Source organism: Eubalaena glacialis, chromosome 7, assembly GCF_028564815.1.
Source record: "Eubalaena glacialis isolate mEubGla1 chromosome 7, mEubGla1.1.hap2.+ XY, whole genome shotgun sequence".
NCBI lineage: Eukaryota > Metazoa > Chordata > Mammalia > Artiodactyla > Balaenidae > Eubalaena > Eubalaena glacialis.
The window spans coordinates 95,016,120-95,043,621 of NC_083722.1; the positions used below are offsets into that span (position 1 = coordinate 95,016,120).

At 42.9% G+C, this 27,502-nt stretch overlaps 1 protein-coding gene across 1 annotated transcript in view; it reads left to right on the forward strand.

The window, feature by feature from the left end:
- Nucleotides 1–13,300: 13,300 nt before the first annotated feature.
- GXYLT2 (glucoside xylosyltransferase 2) overlaps nt 13,301–27,502 on the forward strand; it is an 82,560-nt gene continuing 68,358 nt past the window's right edge. Inside the window, exon 1 of the mRNA XM_061197155.1 lies at nt 13,301–13,575. Coding sequence (XP_061053138.1) covers nt 13,301–13,575 — 275 coding nt within the window. The remainder of the gene's footprint in view (nt 13,576–27,502) is intronic.

Sequence of the window (27,502 nt, forward strand, 5' to 3'; positions counted from 1 at the left end):
ATAAAACAGATAAAAAACAAGGACCTACTGTATAGCACAGGGAACTATATTCAATATCTTGCAATAACCTATAATAGAAAAGAATCTGAAAAAAGCGTATATATAAATATATCTATATGTTCAAATATATGTATATATTTGAATCACTTTGCTATACACCTGAAACTAACACAACATTGTAAATCAGCAATACTTCAATTTTTTAAAAATAGTGAAAAAAAAATTTTAAATCCAAAAAACAGATACCCTCTGCCTTTCTAAGTAATAAAATCACTCAGATAAGAGAGTTATTAAAGAACATTTATATGTCAGGAAGAAAAAGACCAGATTCAAAAGAGTTCATACTAGACATTTCCATTTACATGAAGTTCAGAAACAGGCAAAACAATCTATGGTTATAGATGTGAGAATGATGATTACTTTTGTGGGGATGGTTATTGACTGGGAAGAGGCATGAGGAAGACTGCTGGGTGCGAAATATTTATATCTTGATTTGGGTGGGAATTATGTGGATATATACTACGTAAAATTCATAGAGCCACACACATATTTAAGATTGGGCACCTTACTGCATGTAATTAATCAATATATAATAAAAGAAATTCTGTGCATGACTAGAAAACAATAAGAAGAGCTGACTCACCCCTGGATGCTGGGAATATAGGCTGCTGATGGCTCACAGCCGTGTCCCTCACAGGGCATTGCCCTTGACTGCAGAAAACTGCCTTGTCCAAAGTTACCCACCTCCAAAAGGCTAATGCAGGATACAAAGGTCCGGCTCGCTGCCTCAGATGGGACAACTCTGAAAGCCATCCCGGCTCCAAAGCGCCCTGCAGGATTGGCAGAGGCCTTGGTTGCAATGGCACTGTGGGCCTCTGTCCAGTGTCACTTTCTCTTTACAGGTATATCTCCCAAGGCATCCCTCCTAAAACCACCTTCACTCAATGGTCCTCCTTAGAGTCTGTTTCCAGGAGCCCCAATCTAAGATGCCGTCTGTGCTACAGGTCCACTCTTCCAAATAGAGTGGAATGCCCACCTTGCTTTCAATATCGAAATTCCTAAAATTAACGCAACAGCCTACTTCTTGATTTTTCTGCAGTGTCATTTCCTGGCATTTCTTCACCAAGGGGTCTTGAAGCCATGATTTTTCCTATATTTAAAAAAAACTGTTGCCAAGACTCTCTTTCTTCCTGAATGCCTTTTGATTATTGCAGCCATGCAGAAGAAAACCAGCCTTTTGGAGAAAATACTAAGCAAAACTATGGGCTCTAAGGAGGAGAAAAATAGGTCCCTGTGCAATTTGAAACAATTTCTGTTGGTTATGTGTATCGTAAACTCATTGTAAGTACTTCTCTGTAAAACTGAAATAGCATAACTGGATTATTTTACGTTATTTTCCCAGAATAGTTCACATGAGTCACTTTTTTCCTAAATAAGAAGAAATCCTTTCAACTAGAGGCCATAGTATTTGAAATGCAGGTAGTAATTATGTCATTGTCAATGGTACATAATGAAGACCTAGCCTTGAATCCTCTCCTAATCTTCTCCCTTGGCTTTGCTCCATTCTGCACTCTGGTTTTTGCATAGTTTCTAAGTGTTCATTCATCCCTCAATTTACTTACACTTCTTCTCCTACCTTGACATTTTCTTCGTTTCAAATCAATATTTTTTCCTTATGGGCTTTGTTTATTTACACTTGTTTTTCTTGGTCATCTCAGTATTTAACAACCTTTTTATTGTGATTTTTTAAGTCATAATTTGTAGCCAATTAGATGTCTTCTTTCTTTATATGAGACATGAAGAAATAAGAAAATTTAAACTTACGTCTTCACGGCATCAGACGTCTCCAGCCAATTGGACAGAGCCTGCTGCCTTCATTATCATAGTTTATGGAATTCTTTTTCACCCTGGAAAATAGTGCTTGGGTTCCTTCCTTTTCCTCTGGGCAATACTGCCCCCAAGTTATCATAAATTTATGGTATAAATTTAATCAACAATAATAGCTGGTATTTATTGGTCACTTATTACATAGGAGCCATTTTTCCAGGTGATTTGCAAACAATGTCATTATTTCAGCTCTAGGAGGAAACAGACGTTATATCACCAGCACCCTCATTTTATAGATGAGGAAACTTGGACTTAAAGAGGTTGAATGACTGCCCGGGTCTCATGGCTTATAAGTAGCACAGCCAGGATTGGGACCCCTGAGCTTATCCCACCTCTAGTCTACCATCTATAAAACACATGTTTCTGTTCTTGATGATCTGGGAAGAGGAGAGAGAGGAGATAATACAAGATGAAAGAAATGATCTCTAACTTCAAATAATTTAGACTTTAGCTATGAAAATAAAACACAGAAGGATTAGCAGTTGTGGTAGCCAATTTCCAAAGCTGTGTCTTCCCACAATGAGCCACTACTCCCGGTAATCACACCCTTGTGTGGTCCCTTTGCACAGTGAATCTGGGTTGGCCCTGTGGAGCCAACAGAATGCAGCAGAGGTGACACTGCATGACTTCTGAGAGCCAGGTCATAAAAAAACCTTGCCACTTCCAACTGCACTATTGAAATGCATGCTCTGAAGGAAGCCAGCCACAGTGCAAGAAATCCAGCTACTCCTGAGACCACCAGGCTGTGGGGAAGCCCAAACTGCCACATGGAGAGGTTGTGTGGCCGGCCCTAGCTGCCTCCGCCATCCCAGCCCAGGCACCATTCCCAAGAGTGAAGAAGTCACCTTGGACATTCAAGCCTCAGCAGATGTCACATCATGAAGAACAGAGGAATCTCACTGTCAGCCAGAAACACAGCTCTAGGCTTATGGCTCCATCCCACCCACCTCTAGGATCTGAGCCACCCCAGCTGAGGCCCCAGTTACATCAGAAGAGAGACAAGCCATCCCCGCTGTGCTTGCCCTACTTTCTAACTCGCAAAATTGTCAGCCTAAGAAAATAATTGTTGTTTCACATTGGTAGGTCTGGGGGAGGTTTGCAATGCAGCAATGTATAAATGGAATAGCAATGAAAGACAATACAGTGTAGTAATTCAGTCAGAGAGATCCAGAGATAGAGAAATGCATGGGGGTTGGAACAATTAGAAAACTCTCATTTTTGATAAGTCTGGGGCCTGAGCAAAGGCTCCCGGGAGAAAAATTACAGATAAATGGGGTGGAACCAGGTCACCTTATCTGATGTGGAGGATACAAAAACTGAAGCAACAAGCATTAGAATTGGAAAACAGGTTGGGGCAAATTGGTAAGGGTGGTGAACGCCAAGGAAGGTAATTCTGCAGCTGAACAGGACTATAAAAACCATCTAGTACAATCCACTTTTTTTTTTAAGATAAAGAAATTGAAACTCAGAGAAATGAAGTGATTGGGGGAAGGTCACATAGCAAGTTGGTAACAAAAGTTAATACTCAAGGCTAAGACTTAGTTTCTTTTCTCCAGGAGCCCACAGTTGGCTAAGGAAATAGAATCATGATTCTGTGCCTAAATCTAGATAAGCTTTCTCTCCTGGCATCAAAAATACCACGGTGGATTTCCATGGTGGTGCAGTGGTTAAGAATCCACCTGCCAGTGCAGGGGATATGGCTTCGAGCCCTGGTCTGGGAAGATCCCACATGCCGCGGAGCAACTAAGCCCATGCACCACAACTACTGAGCCTGCGCTCTAGAGCCCGTGCGCCACAACTATGGAGCTCGCATGTCACAACTACTGAAGCCCGCGTGCCTAGAGCCCGTGCTCCGCAACAAAGAGTAGCCCCCGCTCACCGCAACTAGAGAAAGCCCGCATGCAGCAACGAAGACCCAACGCAGACATAAATAAACAAACAAACAAACAAATTAATTAATTAATTAATTTAAAAAAACCCAAACACCATGGTATATCCATCCTTAATATCTGGTAAATATCTGGACAGATCCTGTAGTGTTTAATGCCAGATTCTTTCCTTTGTAGTTGTAAAGTCTCTAATCATTCTTTCCTCATCCTCTCTTTCCATGTTAAAACCAAACCAAAACAAAACCTCTAAGCCTTTTAGGCTCTGAATTTTCACCAAATTCTCCATTAAGTTTTTAAAAAAACTTTATTGAGGCATAAATTACATTTAATAAAATTCACTCTGTTTTAAGTGTACTGGTCAGCGATTTTTTCTAGTGAGTTGTGCAATCATCACTTTAATCTAGTTCCAGAATATTCCCATCCCCCCCAACAAAATCTCTCTGCATTTACAATTAATCTTTCTTCCTGCTTTGAGTTGCAGGTCACAGATAATTTACATTTTTTCTCTATAGATTTGCCTTTCTGGACATTTCAGGTAAATTGGACCATACAATAAGTGGTCCTTCGTGTCTGGCTTCCTTCACATAGCATAATGTTTTTGAGGTTCATCCACACTGTAACGTGAATCAGTAGTTAATTTCCTCTTGTTGCTGAATAGTATTCCATTGTATGGATATGCCATATTTGTTTATCCATTAACCAGTTAGTGGACATTTGGCTTGGTTCCACTTTTTGGCTATCGTGAATAAAGCTGCTTCCACTAATTTTTAAAAGTGGTAAGGATTGCTTAGTATAGAGAAGTCTCACAGAAGTTTTGGGAGTTTTGTGGAGATTGTTTATTTAAATAAAAAAATACAGAAAAACATAAAGAAGAATATAAATTCACCATTAACCAGACTATTAATGTTCTACACTTTTTTGCTAAATATATAGATTTTTCTTATAATAAGACTAAACTGTACATACTTTTTTGATAGCTTATTTTTTTTTAAGATTTTTTTTTGATGTGGACCATTTTTGAAGTCTTTTATTGAATTTGTTACAATATTGCTTTATGTTTTGGTTTGTTGGCCTCAAGGCATGTGGGATCTTAGCTCCCCAACCAGGGATCGAACCTGTACCCCCTGCATTAGAAGGTGAAGTCCTAACCACTGGACAGCCAGGAAGTCCCTTGATAGCTTATTTTTAAATTAATGTTGTCATGAATAACCTTTCTATGTGAATTACATTGTATTGAATTGAGGTACCACAATTTATCTGATCTCAATGATTAGGCAATTCAGTTACATCCAATTTGCTGGCCATTATTAACAACAATGATTTTGGCTATGCTCACAAAAGCTGTCTCCAAACTAAATTCATAAAACTATTTACTTCTGTGTTCTTTCAGCTCTTTTATGGTTTATTGTTTATATTCAACTTTTTATTTCTTCCTGATGGTATTTTGGCATTTGTTTACCCCAAAGTCATCCTTCCACACTGACTTAAAAAGCATTCTTTAATTCACAGCACAGATGGATATTATCCAGAATCATTTCTTAGGTTTCTACTCTATTTCTTCAAGTGACTTAAGTGCCAATAACATCCTGCTGTAATCAGAGCTGACTAGAGCATGATAATACATAGCAGCATTAGTCTTCCTTCAATGTTATCTTGTTTCTTTTTGTGCAGTTCCCCAACAAAAAATCCTCAGAAGTCTAATTTTAGTTAATATGTGTATCCTGGAAATTTAAATAAAATTCACACATTTTAATAGCAAAATTGTTTTCTGAGTTCACCAAGAGAACTCCTGGTTGAAGAGACCTTGGGGTTACTTATTAGGAATCCATATATCAATAGCCCCCTCTTGTCCCTCTTTGTCTATCATCTTCTACTCCCCCCACATGACCACCACGTTCTATTCAGATGGGAGTTCTGCACTCCTTCTCCTGTCCCTGTGATGAGATGGTCATGAACTGTGAGTCAGGCTGTTCTCAAAAGTAGAGGGATCTGGGCTTCCCTGGTGGCGCAGTGGTTGAGAATCCGCCTGCCATTGCAGGGGACACGGGTTCGAGCCCTGGTCTGGGAAGATCCCACATGCTGCGGAGCAACTGGCCCCTGAGCCACAATTACTGAGCCTGCGCGTCTGGAGCCTGTGCTCCGCAACAAGAGAGGCCGCGATAGTGAGAGGCCCGCGCACCGCGATGAAGAGTGGCCCCCCACTTGCCACAACTAGAGAAGCCTTCACACAGAAACGAAGACCCAACACAGCCATAAATAAGTAAATAAAAATTAAAAAAAAAAAAAAAGTAGATGGATCTTAAAACCCTAGTGTACCTACAAAGCACCAATACAATCCGTGCTAGGTATGAACTTTCAACTCAGGTACCAAAAAATGTAACTTTGATTTTTCCATATCTGAATTTAATTTCTCTCTCTAGCAGCAGTGTGCCTGTCAATTTATGGTAAACTCAGTCACTACAGAGCTTTTCTTTAATCTCTTCGGGGTAAACTCAAGGGGTTAAGGTTTTTCTCTGCCTCCCTAATTCACCCCAAGGTGTCATTTTATTTCTAGGAAGTTTTCCAAACATCATGGAACTGAGTAGAGTGGGGTGGGTCTGAGAGGGCATCTGATGCTTGGAGTCATTTCTGTTACACAGACACGTGCAGGAATGCCCAGTCTTGTGTGATCCTCAGTCATGGTCATCTCTCCATACTACCATCTACGGAGACATCCAAAGTCCTATGTCATAGCTGTACAGTCCGTTCCAGTTTCTGCTGAGAAATCCCCTCATCAGCGCAAGGACGTTTATTGTCCTCAAACCACAGGTAGAGTGGCTCCTGCTGGGCCCCATGTTTTATTGAGACCCACTCTGGCCCTTGCCAGGCAGTGCCCATCCAGACCCCTGGGCCCTCCTCCTTCTAGAACACACTCTGGATAGCCAAGACTCTGTGATTCCTTATCTAAATGCTCCTGAGCCCATCTCCAGGGTTGGTGCAGGCCTCTTTCCTGAGTGGTCCTTCTGAGGGCAAACTGCCCCTAGTGTACACGCCCTTGGACCTGATCGTGGCCAAAGGGCAGCTGTTTGCAGGGGCGTGGACAAAGCTTAGACATATGAACAGGGGTGCCCATGCATGGGCCAGGGTGGAGGGAGGAGGGGAGGAGCTCAAGGCTGGGGCTGAGTACTTGCTCTCTATCACCCCCGGGCATACATATAGAAATCTTAAAGTTCCTCCTGGACTTCAAGGTTGTGATCAAAACATATTTGCCATGCAGGAGCATAGAACATATGTCATCTGACAGTGGTGAGTTTGACTTATAACTTGTAAATAGTTAAGCATATGGTAGGTGGGTCTCCATTTTTTAAAAATTTTTATTTTATATTGGAGTATAGTCAATTAACAACGTTGTGTTAGTCTCAGGTGTACAGCAAAGTGATTCAGTTATACATATACATGTATCTATTCTTTTTCAAATTCTTTTCCCATTTAGGTTAGTACAGAATATTGAGCAGAGTTCCCTGTGCTATAATGGTGGGTCTCCATTTTTACTCTTGCCCCGGACCCTGAGAATTCTAGGGATGGGCCTGACAAGATGGTATTGCTCAGCTAAGTGATGCTTTATATAGTCTGTGACTGTTATAGTCAGAGTGTCACTCTTTGGGGGACCCAGTTTATTCAAGTGTTCCCACTCCAACCTCATACCTTGCTTGGTTGGGCTCTAGGTTTTATTTCCTGTCCAAAGAAAAATTTGACTACAGTGCTGAATAATCTCTCAGGTTTCTTACTTTGTTGTAGTTTCTTGGCCTCAGAGATTTTCCTCATTTTCCCACCCGCTCAGTTATGCTTATCAAAAGTTTATGCATCCTTGAAGGATACCAAACAAGATTTGAACCAATCAGGGACATTTAATCACTCTCGATTGGAAAAACAAGATTGTGCAGATGTTAATTTGTTGTAAGTTAATTTAAAAATTTGTCTTAATGTCAATAAAGTTGTTTTTTTAATTTTAGAATGAGACAAACTAGTTCTGAGTTCATATGGAAAAACAAATAAAAATAGCCTGGGAAGCTCTAAAACAATAGGACTCATCCTGATTGATATATAAGCATGTTTTAATGCTAAGTACGTAAAATTGCACTCTCACATGGGAGACAGACAAGCAGAATGGAATAGAAAACCCAGAAATATCTCCTAGAAATACACCTAGGAATGCAGCACATGACCAAGGTGACATCTCAAATTGATGGGGGAAAGATGGACTGTGTAGTATTGGTGTTGAGAAAACCATCTGGAAAAAAAAAAAAAAGTTGGGCCCATACTCACCCAGGATAAATGCCAAGTTAATCAAAGATTTACGTTTAAAAATGAAACTATATTTATTGATAAGGGTTCCTTATGCAGATTCTGGAGAATCCTACAAATCAATCAAAGGCAACTCAGAAAAATGAGCAAAAGACTGGAGCAGATATTTCATAAAAGACATAAAATAAGAGTCTAATTGGCCAATACATACATGAAAAGATGCTTAACTTCATTAGTCCTCAGGGAAATACAAATTAAAATCACAATACCACTACACACCCACCAGAGTGGTTAAAATGAAACAAAAAAACAAACAAAATGTTGGCAAAGATGTTTAGCAACCATGACTCTCATGCATTACTGGTAGGTGGGTAAGTTGATAAAATCACGTGGGAAAACTGTTGGGTAGCATTCACTAAAGGTAAGCTTATGCCTACTTTGTAGCACAGCAATTTCCATCCTAGTATATATCCAACACACGTGCATTCATATGCTCACCAAAAGACAAATACAAAAATGTTCACAGTAGGTGTCCAGTGGAAACATTTCCTTCCACCCCTGTCCTCCATCTGTTCTGGATTTCTTACTATGTAAGATAAAGATGTCTTTGTTATTCAAGTCCTTGCTACTTAAAATGTTGGATCACCACTAGCAGCAGAAGCAATGTTTAACAGCTTATTAGAAATGCAGACTCTCAGGCCATGGCTCAGATACCCTACCTTGATATCTACATTTTAACAAGACCTCCAGATAATTTGTCCACCCATTAAAGTTGGAAAAGCCATAGATTAAGCCACAGTTAGTCAGATATTCTCTTCCGTTCCTTCTAACTGATACAGACATAACCCCAAACCTTCTGTCCTGCCCACTGAGGTATTTATTGGCTACCTTCTTGTAGAGGTCATTTCACAGCCTTCTCTTTGCTCAAGCAACATATATACATTATACTCTGGGGGGCATGGTTAACAACACAGACAGTAGAGTCAGAGCACTTGAGTGAAAAATCCCATACCTGCTTTTTAAAAGAATAGATTTTTTTTTTAAGAGCAATTTTTTAGGTTCACTGCAAAATTGAAGGGAAACTACAGAGAATTCCAATACACGTACTGTCTCCTCTTATACACAGCCTCCTCCACCATCAACACCTCAGCACCAGAGGGGTACATTCGTTCAATTGAAGAATATGCATTGACATATCATTATCATCCAAAGTCCACATCCAACTGTGTGGATGCACTAGTTTATTGATCCATCACCTGCTGAAGGACACCTTGGTTGCCTCCAAGTTTTCACAATTACTATTAAAGCTGCTATTACAAATTACTAATAACTAATTAGTAATAACCTGCACTGAAGTGCAGGCTATTGTATAGATATAAGTTTGCAGCTACTTTGAATAAATACCAAGGAGTGTGACTGCCGGTTGTATGGTTAAGGGTGTGTTTCATTGTGTAAGAAACCACCAAACTGTCTGTACCATTTTGCATTCCCACCAGCAATGCATGAGAGTCCCTGTTGGTCCCCATCCTCGTCAGCATTTGGTGGTGTCAGGGTACCAGATTTTGGCCATTCTGACAGGTGTGTAGTGGTATCTCACTGTTTTTTTGTTTGTTTGTTTGTTTTTTAATATTTATTTATTTATTTGGCTGTGCCAGGTCTTAGTTGTGCCACATGGGACCGTCACTGCGGCATGCGGGGTCTTTAGTTGCGGCATGCAAGATCTTCTTTTAGTTGCAGCATGCAAACTCTTAGTTGCGGGATGTGGGATCTAGTTCCCTGACCAGGGATCGAACCCGGGCCCCCTGTATTGGGAGCGCGGAGCGTTAGCCACTGGACCACTTGGTGACAGAACGTGGAGCATCTTTTCATTCGCTTACTGGCCATCTGTATATCACCTGTGGTGAAGCATCTATTAAGGTCTTTGGCCCATTTTTAAATCAGGTTGTTTGCTTTCTTATTGTTAAGTTTTAAGAGTTCTTTGCATGTTTTGCGTAACAGTCTTTTGTCAGATGTGTCTTTTGCAAATATTTTCTTCCAGTCTGTAGCTTGTCTTCCGAATCTCTTGACTTTTGTCTTTCACAGAACAGAAGTTTTTAATTATAATAAAATCCAGCTTATCAATCATTTCTTTCATGGATTGTGCCTTGGGTATTATATCTAAAAATTTGTTGCCATCCCTGAAGAGTTGTAAGCAAAGGAGAAATAGGATTCAGTTTATGTTTTTAAAAGATTATTCTGGTTTAAGGATTGGAAGAAGCCATGGGAAAAAGCAAGGAGACCAATTAGAAAGTTTCTAGGCCATAGAAGAGCCACTTCATATAATTCAGAGTCGTGGGGGATGGAGTGGGAATAACTTATGTGAAATACTATGGGAACAGGGCAATTGGGAATTGGGCAAGGTTTGATCTTGTCAAGCAAACACTATTGACAATTCAGGAGAGAAGTGGAGAGATGCCGATTACGTCTTGGAGGCAGAGTCAACAGAACTTGCTGACTCTTTGGATATGGGAGGTGAGGGAAGCAGGCTTCTAAAACAGCTCCCAGTAATCCTGGTATTCAGGCCCTTGTGTAATCCTCTCCACCTGAGTGCAGAATGAATTTAATGCCTTGCTTCCAACAAGGAGAAGATGGCATAGTGATGGGATGTCACTTCCAAAAATAGATAATAAAAAACTGTTACCTCTGTCTTGATGGCATTCTCTCTCTGGCTCTTCTGATGTACTTACTCTGATAGAGAGAGCCACCTGGCAAGGCACTGAGGGCAGCCTCTGACCAAGAGCCAGCAAGGACCAGAAACCCTCAGTCCAATGACCTGAAACCCTTCTGACAACCACGTGAGTGAGCTTGGGAGCAGATCCTTCCCCAGTTGAGCCTTCAGATGAGACCACCACCCCCGGGCCAACACTTTGATTACAGCCTTTTGAGAGCCTGTGAAGCAGAGGACCCAGCTAAACCGTGCTGGATTCTTGACCCACAGAAAGCATGAGGTTGTATGTGTATTATCTTAAGCCACCATACTTGGGGTAGTTTGTTATGCAACAACAGATAACTAATACAGGAGGTGAGAGGAAACAGAGAAACCAAGGATGGTTCCCACCTAATTTCTGGCTTGAGCAACTGAGTATCTAGACAAGGGGAGAAACAGATTTCTGGGGTAGGGGGACAAATACACAAGCATTTGGTATATTTGACATCCAAGTGACAAATGGGATGAGTCATAGATATGGTATCTCGAATCTTTTTTCCATGATGTTAGATATCAGAATGGTAACCAAAACATGAATTTGGACTCAGGGGAAGGAGATAAATCAGGCCTTTCCTTTGTTTCAGCAAAGTTACAGAAAACAGAGCCCTCTGTTTGGTCAAACCTAGTTGTTCCAAGTTCTACTTTGGTGTTTGAGGCCAAAACCTTAGCTGTTAGCCAATTGTTACTTTGCCTTATTTTATTCTTATTGCACGTGTCTCCTTGAGGAACAGAGGAAGTGGCAAGATAGAGTTTGGGAATTCTTGCTTCACTGGGCCACATACTAACATAATAGTGGCCATTTCTAAACTTGGAAGGCCTGAACACCAGGCTTTAGCCTAGCCCAGTGTTTCTCCACAGTGCCCCCTTGTTGGCAGTTGGCCCAGGACAATTCTTTGTGCTGCTGGAGTGTCCTGAGCATTGTGGGAGGTCTAGTATGTGCCAGTAGAACTTGCCAGTTATTGTGACAACCCAAAACATCCTTCCCACAATTCCAAATGCATCCTAGCGGGACGATACCTCACCCTCAGTGGAAATCGATGGATTTTTTTGTGCTCGTTCACCTGCAACATCTGCTGTGCACACCTTGAGCCTGCATCCTGCCATCTCTTAGGTGCCTACTTGGCCAGAGGTTCCAGGTGTTTAAATATTCTCATTCCTAGAACTTTAAATACAATGGGATCTCAAAGAATTAAAATGTAATGCTAATATGAGAACCATTCGGAATATACCTGAATTTTAGACGATTTATAAGGCAACATGGAATCCTGTAGAATCTCAGAGACATTGTCATAACTGCTGTTCCTTGTCCCGTGGCCAAGCAGAAAAGAGAGTTAATAGAACGCTGGCTGTCAGTTCATGGTGAATAATAAGAGGAGGTGTCCTCATGCTTCCCATTTATGATTGGGGATGCCCTGGAAGAAGAGTTGGGAAACTCTGGAAACTTGATCTGGTGATTGTGGCTGTTAAAGTCTCAGAAGAATTCATTTCTACACTAGGTTGTGAATATTACTCTATATCAAATCTATGTCAGAAAGAAAAAATGTGCATTTATGTATATATGACAAGCTCTGTTTTATTGTACTAATTATCACAGAGCTTGTATTGGGCACCAATTGTGAGCCAGGCACTGTGCAAGTTTCTTCGAATGCTTTGTTTAATGTAATGTCCACACAACGGCTCTGCGGAGAGCAGCAATACAATCCCAGTTTGCATGTAAGGAAATTAAGGCTCAAGAAAGCTGTGCCACTTGCTCATGATCACCTAGCGTAGATGATGAGCGGCAGAGTCAGATTTCAAACCCAGACTCTAGAATTCACTCTGTAACTTGTTTAGACAACATGGATCTGGAGTGGTTATCCTACAGGTACCCACCAAGTGCCAGGCCTTGCATTGGGAAAACGGGACAGAGATGTTCCTGCCTGATTGGATGTATGGATAGGTGTACGAGTGCGTGGATAGATGGGTAAAAATAAATGATGGGGCAAAGGCATGGAATAATGAGAGAATCCGATGAAGAGAAGATGGAATGGGAGAGTAAGTGAATGAGTGACGGAATTGAGGAAGTAAACGAGGGAATGGAACGGAGTGGGAGACAATGAATGAATGAACGAATGAATGAATGAGTGAATGAATGGATGAATGAGGAGGTGAGAGGTTTTTAGGCTGCCCCACCTGAAGACGGAGCGCCTGGCGGCTGGCGGTTGCGCGGACGGACGGGCGGCTACTCCACACAGTACGGTAGGCGCGGGCTGCCCCTCCTCGGGCCGGCTCACGCCTCCCCCTCCCTCCCCTTCTTCCTCCGCCGTCGCGCGCCGGCTCGCCCGTCAGCCGCCCGGACCCCAGTCCCCGGCGGGCTGGCTGAGGAGGCGGCCGTCGCGCGCCGCTGCCCTCGCCCCGCCGCCGCCGCCGCCGCCGCCCGGCGCGCCGCGATGCGCAGAGGGGCCGCGCTGCCCAGGGGCCGCCGCCGCCGCCGCCGCCGCCGCCGCGCCACACCATGAAGCTCCGCAACAAGGCGGCGGCGCTGCTCCTGCTCGCGCTGGCCGCGCTCCTGCTCGCGGGGCTGTCCCTGCGCGCCCGCCGCGCCGCAGCCCCCGCGCCGCTCGCTCGCCCCGCGTCCGCCCCGCCGCGCCGCCCCGCGCCGGCCCCCGCGCGCCTTCCGGGCCCGGGTGCCCTCCCGGGGGCCGGCCAGAGCGCTCGCCGGCGCCGGCCTCCGCGTCCGCGCCCCCGAGGCAGCCGTCGGGGCGCCGCGAGCCTGAAGAAGTTGGCGAGGTGAGTCGTGGCAGCCCCAGAATCCCATCCGCGGACCCGTGTCTCCCTCCTTCCACCCGTGTCCGGTCCAAGGGAGGCTGTGGGCTGGAGGGAGAAACTCCAAGTTCACCCACGGGCTGCCCACTTTTATTTCTTTCCCCGCTAGAAATGAAAAACCGTCTTCGTGGAGTCCTGTTAACAGCGCAGTGCTGGTCATCACGTACCTTTTGGAAAGAGAAGTGTCAGGGAAAGTGGTCTGCATGGTACAGTTTTAACTGTCAGGGCAAAGGCTTTTTTTTTTTTGCATTCTTGCAAACATGCGCCCTTTGTCGAATTTCTCAAAAGCCATCACGATGCAAGAATGCTTTATCTAACTCTCATGTTTCACTGGAGAATTTCTACCAAAAACTTAGATCTGATTGAGTTGGAAAAGTTAGATGTTTACTAAGTACTGGCTGCCTCTCATTGAACCGCGAATCTCCCCCTGTGCTTAGAAGAGGCGCTCGACCTGAGTGTACTAAGTGTTCTCCTTGGAAGCGTGGGGCTTTCCCTGTTCCTCCTTCTTTTTCAGACTCATGTGTGGTCAGAGCCCTGCAAGGAAAACATCTTAGCCTTCGACATTCTGTCTGATATCCTCTTTATCTGCACAGAGCTTAACTCGCCACAGCTTTTCATCTTTGGCCTTAGGGTTGCTGGAACGCCCGCAGGTTAGGGATTTGCGTTCATTTCCTTTGTTGTGGAGAGCTTTTTAACAATCCCCTTGTCTTGTAGCCCTCTGTTTCCTCTACCCTTTGGAGACTGTGATGTTTCTAACTGCCAGTTGCAACGTCCACATTTGCTGGGCTCCTTAATTACTCGAAACGAGTGGAAGACTTCTTTTTCACTGTAATGACTAAATTTGGTTTGGCGTTTTTACTATAAGTGAGAGAAAAGTCAGGAAACCTCAGTAAGTAGCTGTGTCAGCTTTTGTTTCTCTTCTGCCTGGTAAGAGATGTACAGATGGGTATGGACAAGTTTTAGGGGAAAAAACCCCAGTGATGTATAGAATTGCTTTTAAGTCTATTTAGAACCATTTACAATCTCTTATGAATGTATTCACTCTTTAAAATAAGGATATTTCTGTTAGGAAGTTAATAGGGTTTTCCCTCCTATGTACTGAGGTTTCTTGTAATGGATTCTATTACGGTTTAACTGCAAAGTTGCTATGAGTTGTAAGTTGATGGGACAACTTGGAAGATAATTAGAATGGACACCATTTATCACAGCTAACTTTTTACGAGGCATAGTGTTAACCACAGTACATTAAAATAGTCATTATTAACACTTAGGTTACGTTCATTAACTATGTCATCTGCACCATAACCCTATGATAGTGGTTCTCTTGGAGTTCTCTTGAACCAGCAGCACCAGAGTTACCTGGGGCTTTGTTGGAAATGCTGCGTCTCGCCCCTCCCCTCCTCCACCCAGGCCCACGAAATCAAAAATCAAGAGGTTGAGTTCAGTAGTATGTGTTTTAACAAGCCCTCCCCTTGTTTCTGATGCACACCAAACTTTGAGACCCTGCTCTGTGAAGTAAGCACCGATTAAGCACTAATATTATCTCCATTTTACAGATGAGGAAAATATTACACAAAGTTTAGCAATTTGTGCAAGGTTCCATGATGAGGATACCGATCCCAGCAGTCTTGGTACAGGTTGAGCCCTTTCGTACTAATGCAGATGTCGTACACTAGGCTTGCCTGCATTCATAATTTTCCTGAAATTTTTCTGAAGAAACATCGTAGATTTTTGGAACTGTCTTCATCCTTCAAGGTGTTGGGAACATTGGGGCAGCATCTTCTTGTCTCTGTCTGAACAAATTGGCTCTGACTCGGAAGAGATCATGAACAGAATCCAAATGGTTGTTTTCGGGAAGGACTATTTCCATGAGCAACAGTACCTCCTGAAGCCATTTTTCTTCTAAACGTATCTCTTAGATTATCATGGAAATCATGGGCAACACCATAAGAATAAAGAACAAAATTTTCAAACTCAGGAAAGAGGAGAAAACAAAAAAGCCACAGGAAGTCTCAGGCTCGAATGCATAAACATGAAAGTCTAGCGTCCTCTGGCGAAGTTGACATTTTCAGGGACTTATTAATGTTTCTTTTGCTACCTGGACAGAAATAGCGACAGAGCAGTAAGGGAGAAGGAGGAAAGATCTCTGCATGGACGCCTTTGTTGCTTTCCTAATCCTGCCTGGGTTAAATTTTTGTGGTTTAGGAGGAATTTCATTTTAGGGAGGGAAAAGAAAGTCTCATGTTTTCAGAAAATGAGTGCTTTAATCTCTTTACGTGGCTAGAATCCAGAAGAGACGAAGGCTACGTACGTGATCTCGTACCTCGAGCCTGGGGAGTAGTCGGCAGAAAGCGTGGAGTTAGGTGGGACCCAGTCCACCACCTGCTGACCATCCTCAGGCCAGGCTGCACTGCTCCCCCCCAGGGTCCTGGTGTAAGTGAAATCCTGCCACGTCAGCACAGCAAGCATGGCACTCTCCTTCCACATCTTGTTTTCATTTCGGAGAAGTTTCCAGGGACTTGCCTAGTTAGCAGGCAGACCTACAATTTTATAACTAGTCATTTGTATGCAGTCTGTCCTGTGGTGGGCTCTCCTTTCTATAAATATAAAGCCAGGAGGTAAGGTCTGAGTTTTAGGTCAAGGGTGGGATCTGAAAACGTACACCACACTATAAGTAGCCGTTCCAGTGCACAAGAGAAATGAAATCTTCCTTCTATTTTGTTTTTTTTGGTGATTTAGACCTGGCTGACTTCCAAAACAAATTTGAGACGACTAACAGTAACAGAGACATATACAATAAGGCCATTGAAATACTTATGAAACATGAAAAGTCATAAAGAGGAGTGGGAAAGAAGTACTTTTTGTCAAAAACTAAGGCCACTGTTTTTTTTTTTTAATTACTAATTTTTCCAAATCTGAATTCTATTTATTTTTTATTTTTGCTGCGTTGGGTCTTCGTTGCTGCACGCGGGCTTTCTCTAGTTGCGGCGAGCAGGGGCTGCTCTTTGTTCAGGTGTGCAGACTTCTCATTGCGGTGGCTTCTCTTGTTGTGGAGCACGGGCTCTAGGCGCACGGGCTTCAGTAGTTGTGGCGCGTGGGCTCAGTAGTTGTGGCTCGCAGGCTCTAGAGCGCAGGCTCAGTAGTTGTGGCACACAGGCTTAGTTGCTCCGTGGCATGTAGGATCTTCCCGGCCCAGGGCTCGAACCCATGTCCCCTGCGTTGGCAGGTGGATTCTTAACCACTGAGGCCACTGTTGTTATGAGGATTAAGTGTTCAATTTAGCTCTAACCTTCCTGGCAGCCATGTCAAAAAGGGAACCGTGATGGGTTGCCTTATTTTCTTTGAATGATAAGGGGAAAAGTTTGTCAAGAGGGATCATTTATTTTTCATGGAACTGAATTCTAAAATGAGAATTTTACATTAGTATAGACTTCGGATTTCAGAAGACTATCTCTCCAGCTTGCTTCTGAAAACTCCTCTTTGAGCCTACGTACGGAAGAGGAAGTTCAGTATAACTGCCCATCGGTGTGATAGGAAAAAGAATTTGGCATCTGGAGTCCGGAGGATTGGGTGCTAGTCCTGAGCCATTTCACCCTAATTTGCTTATCTGTAAACGAGTGGGTCGATCTACAAGTTTTCTAAGATCTCTTCCAGCTCTGACATTTGATGGTCCTGTGATGAGATCAACAAGTTCAGCTGCAAAATCCCAACAATGACTGTTGCTTAGCCCTTTGTGGCATCTCTTGCAAAATCACTGTTTCTCATTTACTGGCTGTAGCCTAGAGCTCCAAATGATTAGTCAGCCTCAACCCCCTCCTGAACTTTATTCTTTGTCTCTGTGTTAGCCTGGCTATTGCTGTTTTCTCTTAAAATATGGCTTCTAAGGGAGACTTAGGCTACCTCTGTCATTTTATTCCACAGTCATTCAGCAAATGTTTATTGCACATGTATCCTGGGGCAGGTACTCAGTGTGCAATGGTGAATGGAGTTGCTTCCCTCCCAGAATTTGGCGGAGGGGGGAGGGGAGACAATACAGAAACACATTACACACTTGGCAGCCTCTGGAGCTGCCCTGAGAGGAAGCGTGCGTATTTGCTCATCAAGAGACAGCACTTCCTGCAGTTCTCTTTGGTCTCTGAGACAAGTCTTCTCAGAGGGTTCAAGCCTGAATAAATGTCTCACTAAAGAGGGATGATGTTATACAACAAAATGCCAAGTCTGTGGCCATCCTATAATTAGCTGGTCGCCCCAGAACACATTACAGATCTCTAGATCTTGGGGACCATCTATGATATTTTGTCACTGTGAGTCCTGATTCTTGTCCAATTCATTTTTGTTGATTGGTCCATGAGACCCCTCTTTCACCCTCTCCGTGTATTCAGTTAGTAAACCCTCTTGGTTTTATCCCCAGATATAACCCCAATCCCACTATATCTACCACTTCCATGCTACCACTGAGCTAAACACCAGAGTTGGACACATGGACGACTACAGTAGCTTCTCTCTGGCTTGGGGTTTCCACTCTAGCGCCCTCTACAGTCCATTTTCCATACAGCTGCTGGAATAATCTTAAATATGTAACCGGGTCACTTTACTGGTTCCAGGGCCTAACTTCCCATCATACAGAGTAAAATTCAATTTCTTAGTGTGGCCTTTGAACCCTTGCTTGATTTCAGCCCATTTAGCTCTCTGACCTCATCTCCTACCCTTCCCCACTTCACTCACTCTGCTTCAGCCACACTGGCCTTCAAATGCACTCATTCCTACCTCAGCACTGTTTACTTTTTCCTGTGGTGGAATGTTCTTTGCTCACATCCTTGTGTGGCTAGCTCCCTCATTTCTTTCAGGTCTGCTTTCAGATTCTGTCCTCAGCGGGATCTTCCCAGCTGCCCTAGAAAACAGGACCCTGCCCATCATCTTCTACCTCCTTACTCTTATTTCGTATTTTTTTTAAATAGCACTCATCATTGTATGAAAATCCTACTTTGTTTGCTCCTCCCCCCTTCATGCACACTTCATGTCTTATTAATCAATGTACCACTGGCACCTAGAACAGAGATGATTTCACAGTAGGTACTCAATAAATATTTGTCAAATGAACTACTGAATGAGTAAATGCAGCAACCCCCCCTTGTGCCGGCACTATATTGATACTAAGACTTTACTTATATTATTAAGTTACATGTTATCTAATAATATTCAAAACAATCTTACACCCTTTAGGAAAATAGTAAGGATCTCTAATAGTAACATCCTTCCAAGAGAGGGAATGTTTTTCTTTTTAAGAGGTTTTATTTTTTAGAACAAATTTGTGGAAAAGTTGGGGAGTATGTAGTACAGAGAGTTTCCATATACCCTGTACCCAGTTTCCTCTCTGAGCAAAATCTTACACTGGTATAATACATTTGTTATCATTTATCAAGTAATAGTGATACATTATTACTAATGTTTAATGTATTTAGATTTCCTTAGTTTTTTTTTTTTTTATTAGCACCTTTAATTATTATTTATTTATTTATTTATTTATTTGGCTGTGTTGGGTCTTCGTTTCTGTGCGAGGGCTTCCTCTAGTTGCGATAAGCGGGGGCCACTCTTCATCGCGGTGCGCGGGCCTCTCACTATCGCGGCCTCCCTTGTTGCGGAGCACAGGCTCCAGATGCGCATGCTCAGTAGTTGTGGCTCACGGGCCCAGTTGCTCCGCAGCATGTGGGATCTTCCCAGACCAGGGCTCGAACCCATGTCCCCTGCATTGGCAGGCAGATTCTCAACCACTGCACCACCAGGGAAGCCCCAAGATTTCCTTAGTTTTTACTTAGTGCTCTTTTTCTGTTCCAGGATTCTATCCATGACACCACAGTACATTTAGTTGTCATGTCTCTTTAAGCTCCTCTTGGCTGTGACAGTTTCTCAGACTTCCCTTGTTTTTGACGACCTTGTGAGTTTTGAAGAGCACTGGTCAGATATTTTATAAGGTGCTCCGCTGTTGGAATGTGTCTGATGTTTTACTCGTGGTGATAACCAGGGTTATGGGTTATCTGGAGGAAGACCGTAGAGGTAAAGTGCCATTTTCATCACGTCCTATCGAGTGCGTATACTATCGACATGATTTAACGTTGATCTTGGTCACTGGCTGAGCTAGTGTTTGTCAGCTTTCTCCACTCTAGACTTACTCTTTCTCCCTCACTCTACTCTACTCTTTAGAAGGAAGTCGCTGTTCACAACTCCCACCTAAGGAGTATGGAGTTATGTTCCCCCTCCTTGAGGGCGGAGTATCTCTATATAAATAATTTGAAATTCTTTTGTGTGGGGGATGTTGTGTTTCTTCTCCCCCCTTTATTATTCAGTCATAAATCAGGATGGACTCGTAGATATTGATTTTGTACTTTGAGTTACAATCCAGTATGACTTTATTTTGTTGCTGAAATTGTTTCAGTCTGGGTGATAAGTAGCTCTTTCAGTTGGCTGCTCTGCTCCTTTGGTAGACCCCCGTCACTGTGTTTCGGCTTTTTGTTTTCAGTTTTGCCTTTCTGAGCACTTTCTTACTCTCTGGTGCTACAAGATGCTCCAGGCTCATCTTGCTTCTCTGGATGAAGGAGTGTTTTTATTTCCTAGAAGCGCCAGCAAAAATTTTCTCCCATCTCATTGGCTTTGGTTGGTTTAAATGCCTACAGTGTGGATGAGGAAATGGGAAGGAGTAGAGGGGTGGGATGGGATTAGCTAATTGAAGTAAACCAAGCAAGGGCCACCCCTTGAGTTAGGGATGAAGCCAAGACCACCTAAACCACTGAGGGGAGGGTGATGTAATAGACTTGTCTTTGGCTTCTGACCTCCATTCTCCCACCCCACCCCCAATTTGACAGTGAACTGTACCTCCAGGCAATGGTCTAAGCCTGCCATGACAGTCCCATCCCTGTCGTAGTGTAAACTTTATATATCCAGGGCTAAGACATACTTTCATTTCTCTGGCAATAGTTACTGGTCTACAGGTGTTACATGACCCAAGCTGGCCCAATCAGCTCCTGATTAAGAAGGGAACGGAATAAGAAGGGAAGGACTTATTTTACATTATTGGACAAAAGACTTTATCTTCTAGATATGAACAAGGAAATAAATAGTCCCAGTTGTCACCACGATCCTTAGAAAACCAGCTTTGGCTGAAGTCATCACTCTGGGCAGTAGAGTAGAGAAAGAAGGAGACTATGGGTCCTTGAGGACAGTACTGAGCCCTGGGAGCCACAGATCCAGAGGCCTGCCCTATCTAGGGCCCTTCTGTTTCACGCTGGAGTTGAGGTTTCTGTTATTTGAATCCAGAATCCTCTTAACAGAACCAGATGGTTCTTTAAATCATAACCTCAGTGCTGTTGATGGAGAGAGAGGGGAATGGCTGTAGGGGGCACACAAGAAATGAAGGTCCATCACACCCTGGAGTGGCCATTCTGTGCACCTGACCTTGTCCCAGGCAGCAGGTGATTCTGGGATAGGTTCCTAAGCCAAATTAGAGCCTTTTTTAAGGGATTTTAAAAATTGGGGTCAGAGACAGCATAAGGGAAAACTGTTTCTAGTGGCTGCAGCTGTATGATAGGAAACTCAGGAATCGGCAGCTGTGTCTCTGCCAGGTGGAGAAAGCTGGTCTGCATGGAGAGTTCATGGACCCAAGATGACCTGGAGGGGTGAGAAGCAACATCCAGCAACTGGGGTGGGGGTGGGTTCTGACGTTGTTCCCAAAGCCAGCTTCTGCCCTTTGCCACTGTCCCATCCCTGTCCTAGCTTCCATGGATTGAGTTTCTGTCACTCACCACCATAACGTCCTGACTGATGTGGATATGTAGCACCTGCTTTTAGCACCTTTAGAAAATTCCGTAAATAGTGGCCATATTGACACATCTCCCTAGAAACTCCATAGGTGAGAGTCCTTGGAAGAAAATTTGAGAACAGATTTGTTTTCTTTGGAAATACTTCTCTTCATGTTATAATTTACTGTAAGAAAATAAGAGGTAAAGTTTTATGTTATATCTATCTTGCCACCATTTAAAATATTAAAAAAAGAAAGAAAATAAGAGGCTTCAGTCGAAGACGGAATTCATTTTATGTTCCCCTCCAGATCTTCCCCAGCGCTTGACTTATCTCATACGATGAAATTTCAAAAACTGCCCCCTGGAAAGAGGAGTTTCTTGACTTGATGCCTTTATTGGGAGTCCGTGATTTTTTTTGGCAGCCAAGAGCGACTGTGGTGTATTTGAGGGTGATGTTTGGACGCCCCTCCCCCGACATCTTTTAGCAACACGGAAGACTGTCATCTTCTGGTGAAAATTCATCATGGTACAATTTCGAGTCCAAGCTTTCCATAAATAGGAGGCAATAGAGAACACATAATCTGAAGCATGATTTCCTTTTATACAAGAGGAAACTGAGGTCCAAAGAGCTAAAATTGTAATAATGCACATAAAGCACCAAGCACAGGGCTAGCTCGTGGTGGTCACTCAGCAAGTGACGTGCTGTTCGGAGCACTGTTAGTATCCATGGTTGCTTTATTATTTAGAAACGGAATCCTAACTAGATCCAGCTGACTGGCTGTGTGGCTTTGAATGAGTCAGTGCTCCTCAGCCAATCTAGGCTTTCTCCTAAGTTCAACGGGGAAGTGAAACGATGTGAGTCAAAGGCTGGCACGGTACCTGCAACACGACAAGGTCTCAGCAAATGTTAGCCAGAGCTAAGATGTGGATTGAGGCAGGCTTTTCCCTGGGTTGTGTCTTGAGGAAATGAAGACAGCTTCCGCATATAATGAATGCTACCCTAACCCCAGTGTCCTGGTCCTTAGTAAAAGCTCGGGGAATAGATGGGACAGGACCCTTTTCACTGCCTCTGGTTGAGTTGGGCGATTGTTCTGGAGACTTTGAGACCTGGAAGTCAGGCTGTCTGTAACTTTGATTTCTACTCAAGGGTAGAGAACTATTGTTTCCGAGCTTAGACAAGCAGAGGGTAAGTGAAGGGTTTTCGGGAATTAGGAGGTGTCCTCAGGCACCAAAATGCAGAATTTTGTTCACAGACACTGCTCTTCAGGGGCCTGTGTCTCTCCTTGGGCTTGAACCCTTGCTCTGCTTTTTCCTCATCCCAGTTTTGTGGGAATTAAAAGGAGCCGGGTTGTCTGACCACTGGTTCCAAAGTAACAAGCCTTAGTGTTCAAGTATCAAATTTCATCCCTCAGGAGGAATGGGTTAATGGACATCAGTGTTAATGTCTGAGAACTTTTAAAAATGTGCAAACACTTCAAATCTCATTTGCAATAATTTAGAATAGACACTTAAAATAAATTTTTTGCTGCTCGGCCTCGCCCATTTTGGGCATGGACATACAATATTTGGAGAAAAATGAAGGCTTCTGATGCATCTAAGTTAATATTTAATAATGATGATAACAACTAATATTTAATGATGACTTAAAACATGTCAGGTACCGTATGAAGCACTTCACCACATTATTTCATTTAATCTTCGTAACAGCCTAAGGGGTGGGTACTATTACTGGATAGGTCAAATTCGTTTTCATTTGGAGTGACGGACTCCCAGCTCATCAGCTGATATCACTTAATCATAAAAGGGGATTTACTAGCTCATAAAACTGTGATGTGCAAAGGAGATAAAGCTTCAGTCATGGGTGTGTCCAGGATGTGTAACCATCTTGCCTCCATCTTTTAACTCTGCTTCCTTCTGTGTGGGCCACACTCTCAGATCAGATTTTTCCATGTGATAGTTCCAATGGGTCTGGGCTTAAGTCCTCCTCCTTTAGTAACCTTGAAGGGAAAGACTTCATCCAGCAAGAGTCCCAGGGCTGCCTCTAACCGCCCTGGCTTGGATCACATGCACACCAGCCCCTGATGGCCGCTCCTGGGGGAGGATGCTTCAGTCCCTCCAAACCTCATGAACTGAGAACAGTGGTTTCCCCCAAAGAAAACTGAGGTGCTCTTACCAGAAACACCTGGAAATGGACGCTAGTAAGAAACACCAAAACCAAAAGCAAAGAGCCACTAGAATCAACAAGCCCTTTTTGCAGATGGGGAAACTGAGGGTGAGAAGTAGTTAAAGTGTTTGCCCAAGATGGGACAGCCAAGTGGCAGACCTAGAATTTGAAGCCAGGTCTGTGTGCATCTAGATCCATATTGCTTACAACCATACTGTACTTGGGAACAAATCTTGGAATTTGAAATATTTGATGGCTTTCCAGAATCCCTTTGAAGAAGATTCCTTTGATAAAATCTCTTTTCTTTTTTTAAATTTGAAAATTGTTCGTATTTGTAAGGGAAAAAAACCAGATTATAAAAATTATCCCATTCTTTAAAGGTTTTTATATATTTACATATTTATATACTCACACCCACATATAGTGGTTATAACTCTGGGAGATGGTATACCAAAACGTTAACAGAGGTTATGAAGTTGGTTTGGTTACTCCTCTCCCGCCTTTGCTTGTCTGTATTTTACACTTTTTTCTGTGATAAATATATGCATTACTTATATATTTATAAAACAATTTAAAGTATATTAATTATCATAAAAATTTAAAATCCCTATTGGCCTGAGGCATAAGAGGATGGAAATTAGCTGGGGAGACCACGTTTCCTTCGTTTAAATTGGTAAGTCCCTTATGCTCTTTTTCAGGAAATGAGATAGAGGTGCCCATTCTCAGAATATGTTATCCTCATTCTTCTCCCTCGTATGTCACCAGACATTTATTTCAAACCAGCGCTGCTGGTTCATATTTTTTAAATCTCAATAACATCTTAACTTGAAAAGAAGAGGGAGATGGAGAAATAGAATCCCCTGTGTGTCAGGAACAATCACGGGGGGAAGAATGAAATGAGAATCAGTCCAGGCAGCATCCTCGAGTTTTGGAAGGAGAAGAATTATAAACCCAATTGTGCATGACCTCAGCTAAGGGCGAGAGGATGGATTATGGCGGTAGAGATGGTGCAGGTGTGCCCTGCGAGTCACACCTGGCGGGGCTGTGGGTGAGGGCTGAAATCCAGCCCACCTTCGGATCACTGAGTCAGGAGCTCTGAGTAGAGATAAAGGCTTCATCTGCCTGGAGGGGTTCCTTTTCTGGCTCACTTGTGTGTGACCCCAAATACAGCATCATAACTAAAAGCAGGGCTTCTTAAGTCCAGCTCCCTGAGTTTGAATCCTTGCTCTGCCACTTCCTAATCATAAAGCATGTGTATGTGTACAATGATGGCTAAAAGCAGACACACACACCTAGAGACGCACAAAGTCACCAACTTTGGACATGGAACACCTCCTGTGCATTAGACGTAGACTTTGTTTAGGAACACAGCCATGTTTCAAATATCATGATCCAAACTAAATACAAACTATTAGTAATTGGATGCACTTATCAAATGATTTTATCAAGCCTTCCCCTCATGGCAGATATTTTTGGCACTGTGTCAACACTGTTCATGTAATGCTGGGACTTCAGGCTTCTCTGTCTGTCTTGGAAGATTAAAGATAGTTGATTTAACTCCAAGCCATGGGTCGTTAAAAGTGATTTAACTGTTAGCACGGTCCTGAGCGTCACGTCTGGGTTGCTAAGTGAAGGCTCTACTTACAGCTTCAGTGCGGAAATTTTTTGTCAAGGGTCTCCCGTGTTCCCAGACCTGTGGTTTGTTAGGAGCTTCACTAGTGCCTCTGGCTGCCAACACTTAAGGCAGATATAACCATCCATCACCAGACGCTCCTGCTAGGGGCTGAATCAAGGTATTTCCACGTCTTCAACTGCCACTCTGACCTCATTTGCAAACTTCCACATTCAGATAGCCATGGCTTCATCTTGTAAGAGATTCCACTTGGGCAGAGGGGAGTAGCATTCTGCTAGTCAAGTCTTCCCCTAGGGTGAGCATATTCAACCTCTTAAAATTTGTCTGCTTCCCTCCCCACCCTCATATTTCTGTGTTTCCTTCCCTGTTAAAACTAGTCACCAACTGTTTCAGGCTGTGTTTGAAAGAACTGTGATTTTTTTCCATCCAGCTCACACGGCCGGCCCGTATCGTAGCATCAGGTTTACCTGAGTTAATTTAGCCTGTCAGTTAAGGAGAAGCCCTGGAAACGGAGGTAGCAGCAGACGGCAGAAAAGAAGGTCTGAGTAGAAGCAATTACTCGCTTTAATAATTCAGGGTGTTTTGCAGTAATAGGCTCCAAAGTAAATAGCATACACACAAATGCCGTATTTCATTATTTATACACTCCAGAAATTGAAGTTTAATTAAGTCACACGCTTGAGACTTTTTAAGCAATTAAGGAGACGCTTCGTCTCGGGCAGCGCAGAGGTGGTGAGGCTGCTTCTGCTGTGAGCCTTCTGTGTCATTATGAGCATCATTTCTCATTGGATCACAGGGCTGGCTTAAGCCAGGACAATGGGGGCGGCGTTTGCCAAGCCTCAGCTGTTCCCACGTCAGTATCATGATTCTTTTAACATGACTACACTACCATATGCTAACTTTAAAAGGAAAAAGTTTAAATCTATCCTTGTTATAAATGTGTGCCTTTATGTATTTAATAAACAGCTTTATTGCAATATAATTCAAATACCCTTAGAAGGTGTACACTGCGGAGGTTTTTAGTTTACTCACAGAGTTGTGCAACCACCCCTGCTATCCAATTTCAGAACAGTTTCATCACCCAAAAAAGAAACCCTATACCCATAAAACCAGTCACTCCCCATTTGCCCCTTCTGTGAGTCCCTGGTAACCACTAACCTGCCTTATGTCTGTATGGATTTTTCTATCCTGGACTTTTCATACATATGGAGTCATAAAACATGCGGTCTTTTATATTTTCACGAGGTTCACAGTTCACGGTTTTAAAGGTTCATACATGTTGTCACATGCATCAGTACTTCATTCCTTTTTATTGCCAAATAATATTCCATTGTATGGATATACCACATTTTGTTTATCCATTCATCAGTTGATGGACATTTGGGTTGGACTTTTCGGCCATTGTGAGTAATGCTCCTATGAACATTTATAAATGTACACGTTTTTGTGAGGACATAATGCTTTCATTTGTCTTGGGTAGATACCGAGAAATAGGATTGCTGGGTCATATGGTAGTTCTATATTTAAAATTTTGAGGAACTGTAGAACTGCTTTCTGAAGTGGCTGTACCATTTTGCAATCCCACCAGCAATGTTTGAGGGTGCTAATTTCTCCACATCCTAAGTATATTTGTTTTTAAAGGAAATTTTATAACATCACCATGAATTGTCAGCAAAAACATAAACAGAGGGTAATTGTCAAATCAAACACTAAGAAAACCAAACAATGTTGTTCATTTCTAACTTGATACTCCTGCTGAAGGTTCTGTATCTAAAGTCTGCTGTCTTTTCAGTTGAAAGGGAGGATTAGGCAACATTTGAAAGGTGTTCAGGGGACTTCCCTGGTGGTCCAGTAGTTACGACTCCATGCTCCCAATGCAGGGGGCCTGGGTTTGATCCCTGGTCGGGGAACGAGATACCGCATGAATGCTGCAACTAGGAAGTCTGCATGCTACAACTAAGAAGTCCACATGCCGCAGCTAAGAGTCTGCACACCACAACTAAAGATCCCACGTGCTGCAACTAAGAGCCAGCACAGCCAAAAATAAATAAATATTAAAAAAGAGGAAAAGAAAGGTGTTCAAGACATATTAGCACCAACTGAGACTTTCTTATTGCCATTGTTGAAAAAGAACTGAAAATGGAATAACTTCTCACTGTGAGACTCAGTGTTATTTGATGCAGTGTCTAAATGATAACTGCAACCTAAGCATCACCCCTTCAGAACACAAGGAATTTGGAGGCACTGATGCCATATGCAAGTGTGTTTCATCTTGTTTCATCTTGTTTCAGCAGTCAGCTA